Raw genomic sequence first — 21,381 nt, forward strand, 5'->3', positions numbered from 1 at the left:
TTTTCTAGTGGAGGCAGGTCAATAATAATAAATAATAATAAATGATAATAAATAATAATAAATGATAATAAATAATAATAAATGATAATAAATAATAATAAATGATAAACAATAATAAAAAATTATGATGAATGTTAATAAACGATAATCAATAATAATAAAGATAAGTACGGTTTTTGCATGCATTATCCTGTTGGAATTCAAACTTCCCGCCATTTTTTTTATCCGGAGGCTTAGGTTAGTGGACATTGCACAATTGGAATATTTTCCCGCCAAAATTCAAAATCCCTCCATTTTTTCTAGAGGTTAGGTTAGTGGACGTAGCACAATTGGCCTATTTTCTCGCCAAAATCCGCCATCTTGGATGACGTCATGCGCTGTTGCCAAGTCTACATGCCGCCATCTAGGATGACATCATCGCCGCCATCTTGAATAAATTTGGCTACAATGGAGAGTGGGTTGACACCCCCCTTGTCCCCCTATTGCTGGGATGCAGTAATCTCCCTGTGGGGCCAAGCGCAACACCTTTTGAGCAACACGTGTAGAGGAGTCGCCCATGGAGTTCCAGAAGTGCGAATGGTACCCTCCTTCAACATAGTATCGAATTCTACTTGGCAACAGCCAAGGCGTGTTGCCCTGCGTGAAATTGGTGGGGCTGTAGTAGTCTTAATACAATGAACAATGCTGGGACGTACCTCTTTCTGAGCGCGCAATACCAGGGAACTGTTCTAGCAGCTCGGCGTATCTGCTCCCAGCCGATATGCTCGGCACTGTGAATCGCGGCGCAGCGTCGAAACCTTCCAGCTGCAAGGCTGGTGATGCTACTGACGAGACCTGCGTTGATGATACCCAGCAGCAGACGATAATGCACCAGGAAATCAGCTCCAGTATTGAATTCAGTCACGTCTGCTACGTTAAAGTTCCCATCAGAAGTGCAGAGTAATCCCAAATTCAGTTCTATATGTTACATGCCGTAGGTCGCTATGGTCGAATTCTAGATGCAGCGAAGTAATACACAATCGGCGGTCAATACCTCTGCAACATTGTCCATGGGTAGGTATATAAATCAGATTTATATCAACCAGAAACTCCCGATCCCTTATGAAGAGGTGCACGGACGGCGACTGGCAATAAGATGGGCGTACCTCCGATTGCCATTGCTGTTTCTGAAAATGCACGGTGAAACACATTTGCGCTCCTAATCTCCGAATTTCCGACGACACCGACAAATGTCAGACGGCGGTTGTGCTGTGCCACTCGCTGCTGAGAAGTTCGTGGAGGAACGACTTCTTGACCTGTCTTCTAGCGTCTCTGCAAGAGAGTAGTTCGCTGATTTGTTTCCTCAGGGTGTCAACTTTGTTCACGAAGCTGTCATAATCTGCATGCTTACTGTAGCTGTCAACGCACTGTTGCACGCCGCCGCCTCCGCCGCCGCTGCTGCTGCACTGCACGGGGACGGCACCATTGAGAACTGAATTCTGTCTGCCAGGGCCACTATGGTGTCTAGTGGCATCACTATCTGCGACGCTGCAGTGGCCTTTACTTGAGCTGGCAATAGGCTACTCCATAGTGTGCGCAGCAATGTGCTTCCCACCGCGCCCGTGTTGACCTCGCTGCCCAGATGTGGGAGATATTGAGACGGCATTCCGAACCCGACGTCCTCCTGTGTAAGTATTTGCCTCGTACGCTGTTCCTATGAGACGGACACAATACCTTGAGCTTCTCGTATGACTACCTTGCAGGAGGTGTTATTATTATATCGTGGACTTCTGCAGCTTAACGATGATCTAGTATGGAGTCTGTGGTTACTCCAGCTCAGATAACACTTGTCTCGACTTGAGTAAGCAGTAGTACCGTCGAAGTGGGGTAGTCGCACTGCGAGTCTTGATGTGGGCGAATAGTCTCCCATCGAGGAACATTTCCACTCTTGAGAAGTTTCCTGGTATTGCTGGTCTATTCGCACTGTCTGGTTCACATCACCATTGCTGCAAGTCAAGATGATAGTCTTCAGAACCAGATATTATAAGGATTCGTAAAATCAGCCCGTCACAGACACAGATTATAAATTTTTTTTTTTTTCTTTATTGTATTTCAATTCCCCATCGGGGCGGGCTGGCAGCAGCATATGCGCTGCTCTGCAGCTGAAAGACATAGAACAAAACAATAGAAGACATTTAAAAACAGCAAAGGAGAGAATAAGGCGAACATAGATATAAAAAAGGGGGAACAACATGGAAGGCAATAGACAAAAAACGGGGTGACTAAAATGGAGATAAAAAACTGTTTAAAAGTAGCACACACAAAAAGCCACACACTGTGACGATTAAAAGAACACAAGGCACAGTATGACTGGAGCATAAAGGTGTCGACAGGTGGCATAGCACATAACGTAACACTGACGGCGAACCTCAAGGCAGTACACAATTAAAATCACACCCCTTGACGCACACGAGAAACAGCACTAAACACAACACTGATGTGGCACACTGATGATGATCAATACAGAGGATCTGCCAGGTTCTAGGAGATGAGGGAGACCTGAAGAAGGGAGGGAGGGGAAGAGATGGGGGAGGGGAATGGGGGGCGCGCAGAAGAGGGCCAGGTAGGGAGGGATGTGGGAAGGAGAGAGGCCAGTATGGGGTGCAGGGTCTCAGAGGAGGGGGGGATGGAGGAAAATCCGCTCTGGGAGAAGGAGGAAAGAGGAGAAGGGGGCCCTGGGGAGGGGAGGGGGGGAACAAGGCCGGGTTATAGTTGGAAGGAAGGGTAGATGTCACGGCGAAGTTCGTCATCCGGGAGGGGGAGGTGTTGGAAACTGCCCTGATGAAGGAGATGGAGGGTGTGGAGGTGGAGAGAGGGAGGGATACAGCGATAGAGGCGCGGCAATGGGCGGGGGGTGGAGAGGAAGGAGGAAACCAGAGGGTGGGGGGGATCAACCCTGCGAACAATGTAAAGGATGCAGAGATGTTGGAGGAACAAGAGGAGGTGGGGGAAGGGGATCAGTTCATACAGGAGCCGTGTGGGGGAAGGAAGGCGGATACGGAAGGCAAGGCGGAGCACATGGCGTTCAAGGATTTGGAGGGCCTTGTAAAAGCGGGTGGGGGCGGAGATCCAGGCAACGCTGGCATAACAGAGGATAGGACGGATGAGGGATTTGTAGGTGTGGAGGATGGTAGAAGGATGCAATCCCCATGTCCGGCCGGACAGGAGTTTCAGCAGGCGGAGGCGGGAATGGGCTTTCTGCTGGATGGTCAGGAGATGAGGGGTCCAGGTGAGGTGTCGGTCAAGGGTGAGGCCAAGGTATTTCAGGGTGGGGGTGAGTTGGATAGGATGACCATAAAGGGTGAGGTAGAAATCATGGAGGCGAAAGGAGCGAGTGGTGCGGCCTATGATGATTGCCTGGGTTTTGGAGGGGTTGAGACGGAGGAGCCACTGGTTACACCAAGTGGTGAACTGGTTAAGGTGGGTTTGGAGGGTACGTTGAGAGCGTTGAAGGGTAGGATAGAGAGCCAGGAAGGCGGTGTCATCAGCATACTGGAGAAGGTGGACTGGTGGGGGTGGCTTGGGCATATCAGCTGTATACAAGAGATAAAGGAGAGGGGAGAGGACAGAACCCTGGGGGACGCCAGCCGTGGGATAAAAGATGCGGGAGTTGGTGTTGTGGAGGGTGACATAGGAAGGACGGTGCGAGAGGAAGGAAGCGACCAGACGGACAAAAGTGATAGGCAGGGCGTAGGTTTGGAGTTTAAAGAGGAGACCGGGATGCCATACACGGTCATAGGCATTTTGGAGGTCAAGGGAAACAAAAGTGGCGGAGCGATGGGAGTTGAGCTGGAGGGACAGAAGGTGAACTAGGTTGAGGAGTTGGTCGTCAGCAGAGAAAGAGGGTCGGAAGCCACACTGGGTAAGGGGGAGGAGGTGGTGTTGAGCAAGGTGCCGATGGATACGGTGGGAGAGGATGGATTCAAAGACCTTACTGAGGACGGAGGTGAGGCAGATGGGACGATAGGAAGAGGCGGCAGAAGGGGGTTTGTTGGGTTTGAGGAATAGGAGGACGCGGGAGGTCTTCCACAGGTCAGGGTAGAAGCCAGTAGAGAGGATGACATTATAGAGATGGGCGAGGACAGTTAGGAAGGAATAGGGGCTTTCTCGAAGGTGACAGTAGGTGACACAGTCGTGACCAGGGGTCGTGTTGCGTTTGGACTGGAGGAGAAGTTTAATGTCTTGTGCTGTGATGGGAGTGTTGACGTCGGAGGGGGGCAACTGCCCCAAGTACTGGAGACTAGGAGCAAGTGGAGCGACTGAGGTATCAGCACGTTCCATGACGGTGGGGAAAAGAGAATAATCAAAGTGGGGATCATCGGGGATGGAGAAGACCTCGGAAAGGTGGGAAGCGAAGTGGTTGGCCTTACTGAGGTTGTCTGGAAGGGGGCGATCGTTATGGAGAAGGGGGTAGTGGGGAGCGGAAAGGGAACCAGTAAGACGATGGAAGGCGGACCAGTACTTGGAGGAGTTGATAGGGAGGGTGGCATTGAGTCGTGTGCAGGTCTGGCGCCAGTCCCGGCGTTTCGTTGCTGTAATAAGGTTCCGTACGTGTCGCTGTATTTGCCGGTGGCGTTGGAGTGTATCCCTGTCACGAGTGCGGAGGAAGGAGCGATAGAGGCGGCGGGATTCACGGAGGAGGAGGACAGCCCGCAGAGGGAGAGTGGGACGGTGTGGGTGGATGGTTTTAGTAGGAACATGGGCCTCCACGGCGTCAGTAATTACCGTCTGAAGGAATGACGAGGCGCGGATGATGTCGTCAGGATGGCGATAGGTAAAAGGGTGGCTTTCGACCTGGGTGGAGATGGAGTCCCGGTAGGCATCCCAGTTGGCACGGCGATAGTCATGGACGACCTTGGGACGGGGTGCAGGTTGCGGAGCCGGAGGGGGGCAGTTGGCAGACGTTATGGTGAGAAGGACAGGGAGGTGATCGCTACCTGTGGGGTCAAGGACGGCGACAGTGATACGCCCAAGGAGGTTGGCGGAGGCAATGACAACATCGGGGGTGGTGTTACTTTCGGGTCTGGTGTGCTGGGGAATGGGAACAAGGTCACCCTGGATTGTGGAGAGGAACTGATGCCACCGCCGAAGGGCAGCAGGAGTGCGGCTATGGATGTTGAGGTCGGCGGCAATCACATAGGTGGAGAAGGTGTGGTCAATGCGGGAGATGAAGTCATAAGGAAGAGGAGCAGTGGAGAGGACATAGATGGTGGCACAGGTAATGGTGAGGGAGGGGAAGAAGACGCTAAGGATAAGGTGTTCAGTGGGGTCATTGAGGAGAGGTTGTGGCCGGACGGGGATATGCTTAAGGTGGCCAATCGCGACTCCACCCTGCGCACGAGGACCAGGAGCATCAGTGCGGTGGAGGATATAGGGGGAGGTGCGGATAGAATGGTGGGGCTGGAGAAAGGTTTCGTTCAAGAGGAAGGTGTCGACCTGGTGGTGGGAGAGGGTGTGCATGAGGAGGTATTTGTTGGAGCGGAAGGAGCGAATGTTCTGGAAGAGGATGCGAGACTCGTGCCGCGCCATGACGAGAAGGAGGGGGGGAAGAGAGGGAAGGGAAGAGACTTAAACTAGGGTGTCGAGGCTGGTGAAGGTGAAGTGGGCTTGGTTGTGGGAGTAAGTGGCGAAGGTGTTCAGGCGGAAAACAGAGCGAGCAGCAAGGGATATTTGTTGGAAGGTGTACGGGCGCTGAAAAGGGTGAATGTTTTGGAGTACAACGGTAATGAACCGGATGATGTCCTCGGCCGTGGGGGGTGGACAGAGGGAATTGTTAGGATGGACAGGAGGATCGACGGGACGAACTGGGACTGTAAGTTCAGGGGTGGCTGGAGGGGGTTTAGCTTTACACTTGTGGGAGTATGTGGGATGGGGACCATTGCAGGTATGACAGGAAGGAGAAGCAGCGAGGTTGGGGCAGTTCTTGAGAAAGTGGGAGGCCTTGCAATGGGGACAGGTGGGGGGGGTTTTTGCAGTTGGGAGTCAGGTGGTCATTGTACATCAGGCACCGCTGGCAACGGTAGGATTGGGGATGGGATTTGGAGGATTCAACAGGGTGGCGACGGTGGTATATCAGGGCACCCTGGGTGAGGAGATGGTCTATGGATGGGGCGGACTCTGAGAATACCCGCATGAGATAGGTGGGACCAGAGGCATTGTGGATACGGCGGGCAGAGCGGATTTCCAAGTCCGGGTGGGAGTTCAGTTCTACCAACACTTCATCCTCTGTGATCACCGGGCTGAGCTTGGTGATCACAGCGGTGTAGGTGGGGGGCCGACGGGGAGGCTGTGGCTGACGAGGAGTGGAAGCGGAAAGGAAGGGTGTCAGAGAGGCGTGGGGGCCAAACATAACTCGTGGGAGTTTTCGCAGGAGGTCTGTGTGAAAGGATGGGGACGGGGACTTGATAAGGACTGAGTCCCTGCGGGGAATGAGTTGGGAGGTGGGAGCACCAGGCAAGTACTTTCGTATTTCCTTGGTGAGGGTACGAGCGTCGAGGAACTCAGGATCGGGAGTTGACAGGACAAAGGTGTGGAGGGTGGGGGCCAAGGTAGGGGTGGCAGGAGGAGGGGTGGTGTCCATGGTGACGGCAGGGGGAGGGGGAGGTGGTGTTGATTTTTTGTGGGAAGTGGCGGGAGCAGAGTCGGAAAGGACGCGCTTTTGGGGTTTTATGGAGACTGGAGGCTGGGAGGAGGGGAGAGGGACGGGGAGGAGAGGGAGGTGGCGGGTGACAGATCCCTGTGGCGTAGTGGAGGCACCAGGAGAAGCAGCTGGTTCAGTGGTGGCGATGGTGGCTCGGCGCAACGTGATGCGTGCGGGAGATGCAGAAGACGAAGCGACAGGGTCGGTGAGAGAGGGGAAGCCAACCACCTGAGGGGCGGCAGCAGAGGCGGCAACAGAGGCGTACGTGAGGGCGGGGGTAGTAGTGGGAGCTGTTGAGGGTGTGGAGGCTGGAGGAAGGGTGTAGAGGTGTGGGTATACAGCAGGGGAGGAGATAGGGGAGTGGGTAAGTGGGGGAAGGGAAGGGGAGGTGGAAGGAGGGAGGCCAGAGGCGGCACTCCAGGAAGTGACTGTGGGAGGGGGGGAGGGGGAGGTGTAGATGACGGTGGAGGTGGGAGTACTCATTGCAGACGAACGGCGACGGACAGACGGACGTGCAGCAGGCGGCGACGGCGTCGGCGATGGGCAGCGGCGAACAGACGGACGAACAGCAGACGGCGTCGGCGTCGGCGGCGAACAGACGGACGAACAGCAGGCGGCGGCGGCGGCGGCAGCGGTTACGACGACGGCGATGGACAGCCAGCAGGCGGACGGACGGACGGACGGACGAACGAACGAACAGCGACAGCAGCAGGCAGACAGACAGACAGACAGACAGACAAACACACACAATCTTCGAAGACGGAGATTCCACCCTGAGAGTAGCCCAGGCTTTGCAATCTGACGCTTTCGAAGGAGGGGATCCAACCCTCTAGATGCAGATTATCAATTTTTTTTCCATTTATTGAATTTCAATTCCCCCCGAAGGGGGCGGGCTGGCAGCAGCTTAGTACGCCGCTCTTCAGCCGACAGATTTTGTGACAAAGATCAAGAGAACAAATAATAAAAAACAGGCGATAAAATCGGAGACATAGAGAGTAACAAGGCGAAAAGAAATCGTGGAACTTAAAACAACAACACAGGGATGATGACGCTAATAAAAATACATACGAAGTAGACAGGGAAAACAATAGACAATTAAAAAAAACACGGCGACAGTCTGGATTCTGTTCGCAAAGGAAATAAAATTCACACCGAGCGACAGCATGGTTTCTGTTCGCAACACGAGAAAGACAAACAACACTGAATAGTCACTGGAACACTGCACTAAAAAGTTGGCAAATGTGACACCACAGTCGAGAGCAGGTGGGGGGAAACTGGACAGAAGATGGGAAAACAAAAAAGGGGGGGAAAGGAGAGTAAAAGCGAAGGGGGGAGCCGGGAAAGGAGCTGAAGGAGGATGAGGACCCATAAGAGGGGTGGGGGGCAGATGCGACAGGGAGTGGGGTAGGCAGAGGAGGGGAATACAAAAGGGACTGGGGGGGAGAAGGGAGGTAGGGAGAGGTTTAGTGGGGAGAAAAACAGGACAGAAGGGGGGGGGGGGGAGAGGGAGCCCAGGGAAAGGACAGAGGTAAGGAGGGGGATTGAGGATCAGAGTTGATAGGAAGGATAAATGGAGGGAGAGAGGGCATCATCCGGGAGGGGGAGGTGACGGAAGCCACCTTGGGAAAGGAGATGGAGGGTGTAGAGATGGAGGGTAGGGGGGACACAACGGTGAAGACGTGGCAGGGGGCGGGGACGGGAGAGGAGAGGAGCAACCAGGGGGTGAGGGGGTTCAAGACGGCGGGAGGTGTAGAGGATGCGGATATGTTCGAGGAATAGGAGCAGATGGGGGAAAGGAATGAGATCATAGAGGATCCGCGTGGGGGACGGGAGGCGGATACGGAAGGCGAGGCGGAGTGCATGACGCTCAAGGATCTGGAGGGAGATTATCAATTCCGGGACACTGTTATAAAAACAATTATTTTAAACAAACCACAGATAAGCTTATAAAGACCGAACAGTTGTGTTGAGCGGTAATCTGAACATGATTTTAATTTAGGAAGTGACAATTGCTACAGAACTAAACTGGATCGTCCAAACTTGAATGATAACTAACAGAAATTCTATACCGGAAATTAACAGACACAGGGCGTCGCAGGACACCAGAGAGAGAGAATAATAACAGCGTTCCTGGCGGTCAACGTGTGAACTCCTTTGACAGCTACGGCGAACATATCAGCTGACGGCTTGTTGACGATGCGTGCCGATGTATGCCGCTACACACTGTATAAAATCGTCTAGTGTACGAAGGAGAATGTTGAAAACTAGCACCACAGAAACTTATTAGCATAGGCGTAATCGCTTTGTACACCAACAAAATGAATTTCGCAGCCAGGAAATATTTTTGCGTAACAGAGCCATAGCAGCAGCAGTGAAATCACAAAGCTTGGGTACGTAGGTTCACTTAATAATCAGGACAACCTAGATAGCCCTCAGTTGTTCTTAGGAGCTTCTTTTCAGTGATCTGGCCTGCAGTGGGGAAAGGGTGTGGAGCGGAGAAGAGCCTGGGATTAGCAGGAAAGCGCTTCACTGTGTCCTTTATAATATTCCAACCACTGTGGCGCTTCGAATTTGTAGCGACAGGAAGCGCTCTACAAGAACGACCGGCAACGGCAAACGCCAAGACCACTTTTGAATTGCCTGAGATTGCTTGCACTAGCTCCGTATGGCTCCAGTATGTATTATCTCCGCTGTTTCCATCATGGCACATGGACGTAGCGAAAGGACCCAACTAGCTCTTCGCCAATGCGTGGAAGCCAAATTGCAGTACAGCTATGCAAATGGAAACCTTTTGTGCCAGTGGACAAACACAGTATTATTAACTGATGTAGTGATCACCACTCTGTTACCATACTGCACAGTTGGCGCTTAGTTTTCTTTTTTTGCTCGCCGGCCGGTTTGGCCGTGCGGTTCTAGGCGCGTCGGTCTGGAACTGCGTGACCGCTACAGCCGTAGGTTCGAATCCTGCCTCGGGCATGGATGTGTGTGATGTCCTTAGGTTAGTTAGGTTTAAGTAGTTCTAAGTCCTAGGGGACTGATGACCTCAGAAGTTAAGTCCCATAGTGCTCAGAGCCATTTGAGCTTTTTTTTTTCCCCTCCAGTCCTTAACGCTTCAAAAATTACACCGAATTACTGTCACATGACACAAGACTACCCAAAACGTAATTACCTCCTCACATCTATAATGAAGGATGCTTAACAGTTCATGTGGTCGTTTTTGCCAGCCATATACCAATTGTCGGCAGGCGGTGCGCGTTCGTCACAGCTTCGGGGTATATTGTCCTTCCAAAGTGTACGTGACCGGCACTTCTTGCTACTCCGATTTATATATTACGAAAGACAAAAACGATTAAGATGTCCACCTTACATGAAGCCAGTGTAAGTTGGAAGACGGAAATGTGTGTGTGCTTGGGGGGGGGGGGAGTTTATCTTGGCACTTAAAGTGACTTATCCACAGCGCTTTACGTATGCGGAAATTTATGAAGTGGTTTGTTTCTCGCACTGAAGTGAGTGACGTGTTCCTCAAATCGCGAAACAGCAGCCCTACTGCAGCTCCGAAAGTCCAGTGATTAATGAAACACTGTGGTGACCAAGCCGACGGTAGATAGGAGCCTGATTTACTTTTTGTGTGAAGCCAATTCAGGTCGTTACATGCAACAGTCTTCATGCAATACCGACATGTGGGAGATGATTCTAAACTACATTAGGCTTACGCGATTACAAATTAAATTTAAAATAACGGGGAATTAAAACAAATTTTTCCGAAATGGGACTCTGAGATTTAGTCCCATGATATACGGAGTGTGCAGGAAATAGAAAGTAATGGTTGTTGTTATACGACCGGCTTTGAGTATTTACTCGTGCCTTGCTTTCAGTGTAAAACTCCCAGTGACAGTTTACAACGATGGTGTGGGCTAAGTGCACTGGGTTCCCGTTTGTTTCAGATTGTCATGGCTAGCAGTGATCTTATTACTAAAGCTGACCTCTACGCATTCCTGCACCCCTGGCTGGGAGAAGGTCTTCTCACGAGCACAGGTGAGTACTGGAAACTTCTAGTATGTACCATTAACGTCATAGGCGGAAAGAGATACGGTTGCGTATGTGGTCGGCAGAATATTATCGCCAGGTAACTACTAACAGTGCCATTACATCTTTCTTTGTTCTAATCATCTACTTTTCGACTGCTTTGTTAGCCTCCTCCATTTTAAGTACTCTGCGCAAGTTACTTCACATGTTAATTCAGTCTGTATCGAACTAAACATTCCTTTTTAAATATTTTCATATTTGTGCTTCTTTGGGTACTCCTCAAGCAGAAAGAAAGAACATTCCATGGATGTACTGCCGCCACTCGGTGGTCAAGGGGCACAGTACCAATCATCTCATCATTAGATGCTCTGTCGACAGTGTCGGATACAGAAAAACCTCAAGGAGTGGGCGCTAACGACGTCTTGCGCTACCTTCACTTTTATCCTAATACAAAATAATCAAGTTTATGAAAGTTTTATTTAAACTGATTATCCACATACAGGGTCGTCCATTGATCGTGACCGGGCCAAATATCTCTCAAATTACGCATCAAACGAAAAAACTACAAAGAACGAAACGTGTCTAGGTTGAAGGGGGAAATCAGATGGCACTATGGTTGGCCCGCTAGATGGCGCTGCCATAGGTCAAACGGATATCAACTGCGTTTTTTTAAAAATAGGAACCCCCATTTTTATTACATATTCTTGTAGTACGTAAATAAATATGAATGTTTTAGTGGGACCACTATTAGCGCTTTGTGATAGAGGGCACTGTAATAGTCACAAACGTGTAAGTACGTGGTATCACGGAGCATTCCGCGCGGGCGGTATTTGCTTCGTGATACATTACCCGTGTTAAAATGGACCGTTTACAAATTGCAGAAAAGGTCGATATAGTGTTGATATATGGCTATTGTGATCAAAATGCCCAACGGGCGTGTGCTATGTATGCTGCTCGGTATCCTGGACGACATCATCCAAGTGTCCGGACCGTTCGCGGGATAGTTACGTTATTTAAGGAAACAGGAAGTGTTCAGCCACATGTGAAACGTCAACCACGATCTGCAACAAATGATGATGCCCAAGTAGGTGTTTTAGCTGCTGAAGCGGCCAATCCGCACATCAGTAGCAGACAAATTGCTCGAGAATCGGGAATCTCAAAAACGTCGGTGTTGAGAATGCTACATCAACATCGATTGCACCCGTACTGTATTTCTATGCACCAGGAATTGTATGGCGACGAATTTGATCATCGTGTACAGTTCTGCCACTGGGCACAAGAGAAATTACGGGACGATGACAGATTTTTTTCGCGCGTTCTATTTAGCGACGAAGTGTCCTTTACCAACATCGGTAACGTAAACCAGCATAATATGCGCTATTGGGCAACGGAGAATCGACGATGGCTGCGACAAGTGGAACATCAGCGACCTTGGCGGGTTAATGTAAGGTGCGGCATTACGGGAGGAAGGGTAATTGGCCCCCATTTTATCGATGGCAATCTAAATGGTGCAATGTATGCTGATTTCATACGTAATGTTCTACCGATGTGACTACAAGATGTTTCACTGCATGACAGAATGGCGATGTACTTCCAACATGATGGTTGTCCGGCACGCCGGCCGAAGTGGCCGTGCGGTTCTAGGCGCTGTAGTCTGGAACCGCGAGACTGTTACGGCCGCAGGTTCGAATCCTGCCTCGGGCATGGATGTGTGTGATGTCCTTAGGTTAGTTAGGTTTAACTAGTTCTAAGTTCTAGGGGACTAATGACCTCAGAAGTTGAGTCCCATAGTGCTCAGAGCCATTTGAACCATTTGATGTCCGGCACATAGCTCGCGTGCGCTATTAGCGGTATTGAATAGCATATTTGATGAAATGTGGATTGGTCGTCGAAGCACGTTCACCGGATCTGACGTCCCCGGATTTCTTTCTGCGGGGAAAGTTGGATATTTGCTAGCGTGATCCACCGACAACGCCTGACAACATGCGTCAGCGCATTGTCAAAGCATGTGCGAACAGTACGGAAGGCGAACTACTCGCTGTTGAGAGAACGTCGTTGCACGTATTGCCTAATGCTTTGAGGTTGACGGACATTATTTTGAGTATTTATTGCATTAATGTGGTATTTACAGGTGATCACGCTGTAACAGCATGCGTTCTCAGAAATGATAAGTTCACAAAGGTACGTGTATCACATTGGAACAACGGAAATAAAATGTTCAAACGTACCTACGTTCTGTATTTTACTTTTAAAAACCTAGCTGTTACCAACTGCTCGTCTAAAATTGTGAGCCATATGTTTGTGATTATTACAGCGCCATCTATCACAAAGAGAAAAAAGTGGTACTACTAAAACATTCATGTTTCTTTATGTACTACAGCGATATGTAATAAAAAATGGGGGTTCCTTTTTTTTTTTAAAAAAAAAAGCTGTTGATATCTGTTTGACCTATGGCAGCGCCATCTAGCGGGCCAACCATAGCGCCATCTGGTTTCCCCCTTCAAGCTAGACCAGTTTCTTTCTTTTGAGTTTTTTCGTTTGACGCTTATTTCGTGAGATATTTGGCCAAGTCACGATCAATGGACCACCCTGTATACAAGACAATGCCATCTTATGACAGGAAAAAGTTACATTTGTTGTTCTCTTCCATAAATGATGAACTCTGTGCGCCTCTTCTTCTACTCGATAACTCGATTCAGTCGAGTAGACTGACGAAAAAACGAACGATTTGCGTGCGGGCTGACTGGAGGGGGCGGCGCGGGTGGCAGTGCGGGCGGTCCCGCAAGGGGAAGGGGGGGTACCGAGGGGGGGGGGGGGGGGGGGAAGCGCCCCATGCGCCCCATGCGCCCCATGCGCCCCTCATGTGTATTCACCAATGCCTGTCGGGTTGCCTCCTGAGAGCGTATGTGTGACTTATGTCCGCTCCCATTGCGTCTCTGGGGTGGAATTCCATACGCCCGAAGGCGGGCGCCGGTGGAGTCGATGGCGGTGTTTACAAAGGCGGTCATAGAGGCGGTATAACGTCGGCGGTATAGCTGTTGGCGCTCCACCCACCTCTTACGTCAACTCATTGTGTTTGCTAAATATGTTACTCTGCACCTTAATCACACAGAGAGCGGATTCCCAGACCTTGCTGAGAATGTAACTGCAGTCATTGTTTATCAGTTGGTTCTTGGTCCGTAACTGGATGGCTGCTTTTACGATAGCGTCAAAATGTAGATATATGTCCCAAAATCCTTTTACGGTTGTATTCCACAGAACGACGTGACACTATACTGTTGGACACCGAGTACAGGCAATATACAGGTGGATTATTCTTTCATTGCTGTATTTCTTCATACCAGAATTTTCTACGGACCAAAATCCTTTGTCCCTTACGTTATATATTAAGTCGTAAAAATCTTTTTCTTCTTATAAGAGGCCTCTAACATGGAAGACGCTGTGATGGAAGCCCGTCAGTGGCGAGTCAAAGTAATGATCCTGGCACCGGGCGAAACTTGGTAGTCGACTACGCTCGTGCTGCCGTGGAGTTATTTCCTTACTTGTGAAACATCCACAGCCCTGAAACGACACTACCGACAAACTTTGGCTTTCAATTCCACCTTCTGATGACGCTGTCTAGCATACAAAATAATGTACAAGCAGTTCAGTTATGTGAATGATCAACGGCACTAGGATGGAGAAAACATTGGAAACCACCGCATTAAGGACACATAACGTGTATCCCCAGGAAGTGTGGTCTGTAATTGAAAACATTTCGTAATGATCTCTCCTTTGGCTAAAAATTCCGGATTAGTCCCCCATTCGGATCTCCGGGGTGGGGAGGAGTGCCAAAGGGACGGTGGCCATGAGGAAAAGATGGAACAATCAAAGCAGAGATAACATTCTACAAGTCACAGCTTCGAAAGTCGGAAGTTTGAATGTAGTACTTAAGCCAAAAAATTCGAAAAGTGAAGCGCAGAGGCTCATTTGAGATATACTGAGTTTCAGTAAAATGAAACAGAAAGAAGATACCGTCAGACGAATGTGGGGTAGTATCAACAGCACCAAAAAGTGGTATAACGGGAGTGGGATTCATTATAAATAAGAGAGTAGGCCATAGAGTGAGCCACTGTGAACAGCTCTGTGATAGGGTTGGGGACTGATGACCATAGATGTTAAGTCCCATAGTACTCAGAGCCATTTTTTTGTGATAGGGTTGTTCTCATCAGATTCGATAGCAAGCGAACGCCGGCAACAATAACTCAGATATACGTGCCGACGTCGCAAACAGAAGACGAAGAGGCAGATGAATTATGAGGATACTGAACGCATAATTTCGTGCGTAAAAGAGACGAAAATCTAATAGCCATGGGGGATTGGAATGCGGTTATACGGGAAGGGGTAGAAGAAAGGATTACTGGACAATATGAGCTTGGCAGTGGGAATGAGAGAGGAGGGGGAGTGAGTTCTTCAATGAATTTCAGACGGTAATAGCCAATACTCTATTCAAGAATTACAAGAGGAGGAAGTATACATGGAAATGACTGGAGATGCATGAAGATTCCAACTGGAATACCTCATGGTCAGACAGAGATTCCGAAATCAGATATTGGATTTTAAGGCGTACTCAGGAGCACATATAGATTCAGATTACTTTTTCGTAGTGATGGAGAGTAGACTGAAGTATAAGAGAATCGTCTGCAAGAATGAAGTGGAACGAAACGGTATACTGAAGTACTAAGAAATTATGAGGCGCGACTGAAGTGCGCCAAGGATGTGGATACTGTGATAAGGAATTCCAGAATAGAGATGGGGCCCCTCCACGCCCGCACCAAAGTGGTGGCCAGACCAAACGCTCTACTGTCACCTCCGTCAACATGTTAGTTATCTAATGGGTGGATCACAGGATGCTGGGCTGTGATGTTATCCAGGCGCCTGGGCAAGTCTACGCATTAACACGGTCCATCAGGTAATAGATAGTGGACGAAACGCGAGTGAGGGTAGCAATTTGAAGAGAGTAGGCAATTCAGTTAAAGAGGACTGTACATCTCTGGAAATAGCAGCCACGGATAATGGACAGTCAAACGTCGGTACAAGGAAGGTAACTGCGAAGAAACCTGGGTAACAGAAGAAATACTTCAATTCATCGTCGAAAAAAGAAAGTACAAAAATATTCAGGTGAAGACGGGAATACAACAGTATAATCCTTAGGAATGAAACAAATGGACAGTGCAGGAAAGACAAGGTAAAACAGCTGCAGACCTGAAGAAATAGACGAAGAAATGATCGTCGGGAGGACTGACTCAGGATATAGGAAAGTCAAAGCATCCTTCGTTGTAGTTAAAAGCAGTACGATAACATTAAGAGTGCAATGGGAATTCCACTGCTAAACACAGAGGTGATCATCAATAAGTGGAAAGAGTACATTGAAAGCATCTACCAGGCGGAGCAATTGTCTGATGATGTGATAGAAGAAGAAATTGGAATTGATTTGAAAGACACAAGGGATCCAGTATTAAAGTCAGAATTTGGAAAAGCTCTGGAGGATTTGAAATCGAATAAGGCAGAAGGGATTGATAACATTCCATTGGATTTTCTAAAATCATTGGGAGAAGTGGCAAGCAAACGACTGCTCACGTTGGTGTGTAGAATGTACACTATGTGATCAAAAGTATCCTGACAGCTGGCTGAAAGTGACTTAACAAGTTCGTGGCGCCCTCCATCGATAATGCTGGAATTCAGTATGGTGTTGGCCCACCTTTAGCCATGATGACAGTTTCCACTCTCTCAGGCATGCGTTCAATCAGGTTCAAAAATGGCTCTGAGCGCTATGGGACTTAACTTCTAAGGTCATCAGTCCCCTAGAACTTAGAACTACTTAAACCTAACTAACCTAAGGACATCACACACATCCATGCCCGAGGCAGGATTCGAACCTGCGACCGTAGCGGCCGCGCGGTTCCAGACTGTAGCGCCTTTAACCGCGTGGCCACCACGGCCGGCGTTCAATCAGGTGCTGGAAGGTTTGTTGAGGAATGGCAGCTTATTCTTCAAGGGGTGCTGCACTGAGGAGAGCTATCGATGTCGGTCGGTGAGGCCTGGCACGATGTCGGCGTTCCAAAACAACCATACCATAACACCACTGCCTCCGAATTTTACTGTTGGCACTACACACGCTGGCAGATGACGTTCACCGGGCATTCCCCATACCCACACGCTGATATCGGATTGCCACATTGTGTACCGTGATTCGTCACTCCACACAACGTTATTCCACTGTTCAATCGTCCAATATTTACGCTCCTTACACCAAACGAGGCGTCGGTTGGCATTTACCGGCGTGATGTGTGGCTTATGAGCAGCCGGTAGACAATGAAATCTAAGTTTTCTCAACTCCCTCCGAACTGTCATAGTACTTGCAGGGGATCCTGATGCAGTTTGGAATTCCTGTGTGATGGTCTGGATAGATGTCTGCCTATTACACATTACGATCCTGTTCAACTGTCAGTCAAAAGACGAGGTCGGCCTGTACGCTTTTGTGCTGCACGTATCCCTTCACGTTTCCACTTAACTCTCACATTGGAAACGGTGGACCTATGGATGTTTAGGAGTGTAGAAATCTCGCGTACAGACGTATGACACAAGTGACAGTCAATCACCTGACCACGTTCGAAGTCCATGAGTTCCGCGGAGCACCCCATTCTCCTCTCTCACGATGTCTAATGACTACTGAGGTCGCTGACAGGGATACCTGGCAGTCGGTGGCAGCACAATACATCTAATATGAAAAATGTATGTTTTTAGGGATGTCTGGATACTGTTGATCACATAGTGTATGAGTCTGGCGATATACTATCAGACTTTCGGAAAAATATCATCCACACGCTTCCGAAGGTAGCAAAGGGAAATAAGTGCGCGAACTACCGCAGAATGACCTTAACAGCTTATGCAACCAAGCTGCTGATAGGGAAAATGTACAAAAGAATGGAAAAGAAAACTGAGAATTTTTTAAATGACGCTCAGTTATAATGTTAAGCTTGATAATTGGTGTTGAACATAATAAAAGTCGAGACTGGCTCATAGGATTTGTCAAGCTGGAAAAAGCATTCTGCAATGAAAAATGGTACAATGTCGTCGAAATTCTGGGAAAAATGGGAGTTAGTTACAAGGAAAGAAGGGTGATATATAATATGGACAATCGAGAGTGAACAACAAGAGTGGAGGACGAAGAACGAGGAATTCAGATTAAAAATCATTGTATGGTATTGACTCACTGCAGTGGGCAAACGGGAGCAGAAGAGAATCGAAACGTTTGAGATATGGAAGAACGCTGAAAATAGGTGGACTGTTAAGATTAGGAATGAGGAGGTTCTCTGCAGGATCGGCGAAGTAAGGAACAGAGGGAAAGCACTGACAGGTACAAGGGACAGAATGTTAAGACATGTTCAAATTCAAATGCCTCTGAGCACTATGGGACTTAACTTCTGAGGTCATCAGTCCCCTAGAACTTACAACTACTTAAACGTAACTAACCTAAGGACATCACACACATCCATTCCCGAGGTAGGATTCGAACCTGCGACCGTAGCGTTCGCGCAGTTCCATACTGTAGTGCCTAGAACCGCTCGGCCACTCCGGCCGGCTGTTAAGACATGTATTAAGACATCAGAGAATAAACTTCATGTAACTATAAAGAGCTGTAGAAGAAAAACTTGTAGCGGAAGACAGACTGGAATATATATAACAAATAATAGAGGTCGTAAAAGTTCTGTCATATTTGATATCATCAAATGTGCTTTCTGGCATTGTTTTGTTTCTCTTCGAGCATAAGTGTTTTCTGTTTTTTGGCTACAAACTTCAGCTTTAAGAACTTTAATTGAAATTTGTTGTGACTTGTTCAAACGATATTTGAGATATTTAGGAAGACATAATCTTCCCTATGACACAAATAATGTATCGTCTATTTGCTGTAATAGTCCTTATATTCCAGGAACAAAGTGGCATTCACATCGAAAGATGATTACGCCCGCCTTCCACTTTACCATTCTCGATAATTTCATTGAAGTGTTCGTGGAGAAGGCAGAAGTATTGGTAAAGCTTCTGAAGTCGAAAGCCGATGGGCAAGCCTTCGACATTTATCCGCACATCACACGCTGTACCCTCGATATCATATGCGGTAAGTTATCGTGGAAAATAAGATACAGATAACTGAAATGAACGAACCGCACTATAATAACACCACACTTGCTTATCTTACAATTACTTTATTTTAGTAGTTAATACAAAGCACATTTGTGAGTGTAAATATGAGCTGAGTTTATTACATCGTTTTGGTGATACGTAACTCTTAATCGACAGTATGGTACATAAAATACTTCCAGTTACACCTATAACTGAGATAAGTATCCGAAAGATATTTCACAAGTCACCGTTGCAACTAACACTTATTCATGAAGTTAGGTGTGTTATGGATTCACTCTGACTTTGGAATCAGAAATTAAAATACTCATCTGACAGTAAGACTGTTAAAAATGTATTTATTCTCATTATTTGTTCCATTAGAGTCATGCTTAGAACGATGGATGAGCTGTGATATTTACAGCAACAGATATGGACCACAACAATTTTGAGTGGCTGGTATATAACGGAGCGCACTGCCCTTCTCGCTTGTTTGTACCGCTATTGGTAGGCGTGGATAAAAATTTCGATGTAGTTGGTGGGAATAGTATGATTAAAATGGTCGCAGACTGCTGGCTCTATATTTATCCTTGCCATTAACTGCCAATACTACCATGCCACAAAAGTTCATCTTGATAGGAAAAGAAGTACTCATCCTGTAAAACAATAAGTACTCAAAGAGAGTTTTATATCTCACCCTTTAATGATGGAAACATTTATTAGTATCTTTCTCAGAGCACAAATGTTGCTACAGTATTCATATCAGACATAATGGTGATCTCAACGTTGAAAGTCTGAAAACGTCTTCCTTTTTGCTCTTCCACAGTGGAGTGAGTAAATCGTAATACATGCATTAAAACAGATAATGGATTCAAAACAAAAGACGGGCAGCAGTGAGAACAGTATGCATCATGCGCTTTTGTCACATAGACTGTTACCTACTTTGACGAACAGAAAACTCATAGTACGACTTGATATACCATAGATCAGTGTTATCCGTATAAAGTACTGCTCAAAATGCTGAAAAGTCCATTTTAGCGTGTAAACTCACTCCCTCCTTCATTTTTTTCTCATGTTGCTTTGCAGTAACTTCGTTGGTGTCGATGGTGCATGGGTAAGGAATGGTCAACAGAAAGATCTCGCCTCGTTGCAAAACCTGATAGTGTTGACCAACGATAACTTGTCTCCTTATGAATGTTTATGTACCTGAAATTTAAGTAGAGAAATGTTGCTTTCTAAGGATAACAGTTGATACCATTTTCCTTCATTCATTGATATCGGATGTGACACGCTTCTTAACGGTACCTAGATCCAATCATTCTTGTTTTAACAATGAAGTTTATTCCACTTTGACACTGATGTTTACTATTGGTGTATTTCTTACCGATATCGCTGGTCCAGCCTGTTGCCTGTGCTTTGGCGCGCATAAGATTGATTTGTTCTGCTCGTATATTAAGAATCTGTCTAGGGTACATTTATCCCCTAATTCTTCTTACTCTCGTTTACACTCTTCTCATCATAACAGATACTTATACAGATATTGTAATTTGAGACAGAAAAAGGTGGGTGAGGAACCAAGTCAAAGCTAAATTCATGCACTTTCCCCATTGTTATAGTTGACGTGTGAGATGGTGCATTATCTTGATGAAAGAGCACTTTTTCCGTACCAATCTTGATGTCTTTCCAACAAACACAAGTTTCAAATGATCCTTCAATGAAGCATTATTTGGTTCAGCTATGGTTCCGCCTTTTTCCAAGTAATTCATAAAGATTATTCCCTGGGACCCCAAAAAAAAAAACAGTGGGCATCACCTAACTAGCACACAAAATGATCTTCACCTTCTTTGGTGAACTTTCACCAGCCTCTGTACATTATTTTGACTACCGTTTTGACGCTAGTGTGTAATATTGGTCTCAACAGTCACAGATTGATGCAAAATGGCTTTCGGATTGCGATTAAACGTCGCCAGACATTGTGTTGAAACGTTGTGCCAGATGCGCTTTCCCTCGAATCTGGTTAACAGCGGCACTCACCTCGCCCACAGCTTCTTCACACCCTGTTCTCCATGCAGGACATTGTGCACTCGCTCAGATTCTGCCTACAATTTCAGTAATCTGTCGAATTTTTATTCGGCGGTCTTGCATTACCTGCGCTTGGTTTTCAGTGCTTGTCTGACAACACTCAATTTCATTAATCTGAAAGTAAATGGTCTTCAGTGATGGTGCAGATTCCACGTGAACTTCATCCAATCCTCTTTTAATTCGGGAGACAGCCCAAGCCCTCAGATGCAAATGTTTAATAGCAGTACAAAAGTCGGTTTTTTCCATTTCAGTGACAGTCAACACACTGACCAATACTGTTTGCTACCAACAACGAACTGCAGGCTGTGTACTGTTGAACCTTGGAATAATTAAGCTTACCGACCATGAAGGTTCTCTCATGGAAATTTGCCAGTCTTATCAAACCATTCTCACACTTTTTAATTTCCAAACAGCGCAGATGAAAGTGAAGGAAT

At 47.5% G+C, this 21,381-nt stretch overlaps 1 protein-coding gene across 1 annotated transcript in view; it reads left to right on the forward strand.

Annotated features, from left to right (window-relative positions):
* LOC124622099 (cytochrome P450 4C1-like) overlaps positions 1 to 21,381 on the forward strand; it is a 132,332-nt gene that overhangs the window by 50,387 nt on the left and 60,564 nt on the right. Inside the window, exons 3-4 of the mRNA XM_047147701.1 lie at positions 10,624 to 10,714; positions 18,678 to 18,863. Coding sequence (XP_047003657.1) covers positions 10,624 to 10,714; positions 18,678 to 18,863 — 277 coding nt within the window. The remainder of the gene's footprint in view (positions 1 to 10,623; positions 10,715 to 18,677; positions 18,864 to 21,381) is intronic.

The sequence above is a fragment of the Schistocerca americana genome, chromosome 7 (genome assembly GCF_021461395.2).
Source record: "Schistocerca americana isolate TAMUIC-IGC-003095 chromosome 7, iqSchAmer2.1, whole genome shotgun sequence".
In the NCBI taxonomy this organism is placed as follows: domain Eukaryota; kingdom Metazoa; phylum Arthropoda; class Insecta; order Orthoptera; family Acrididae; genus Schistocerca; species Schistocerca americana.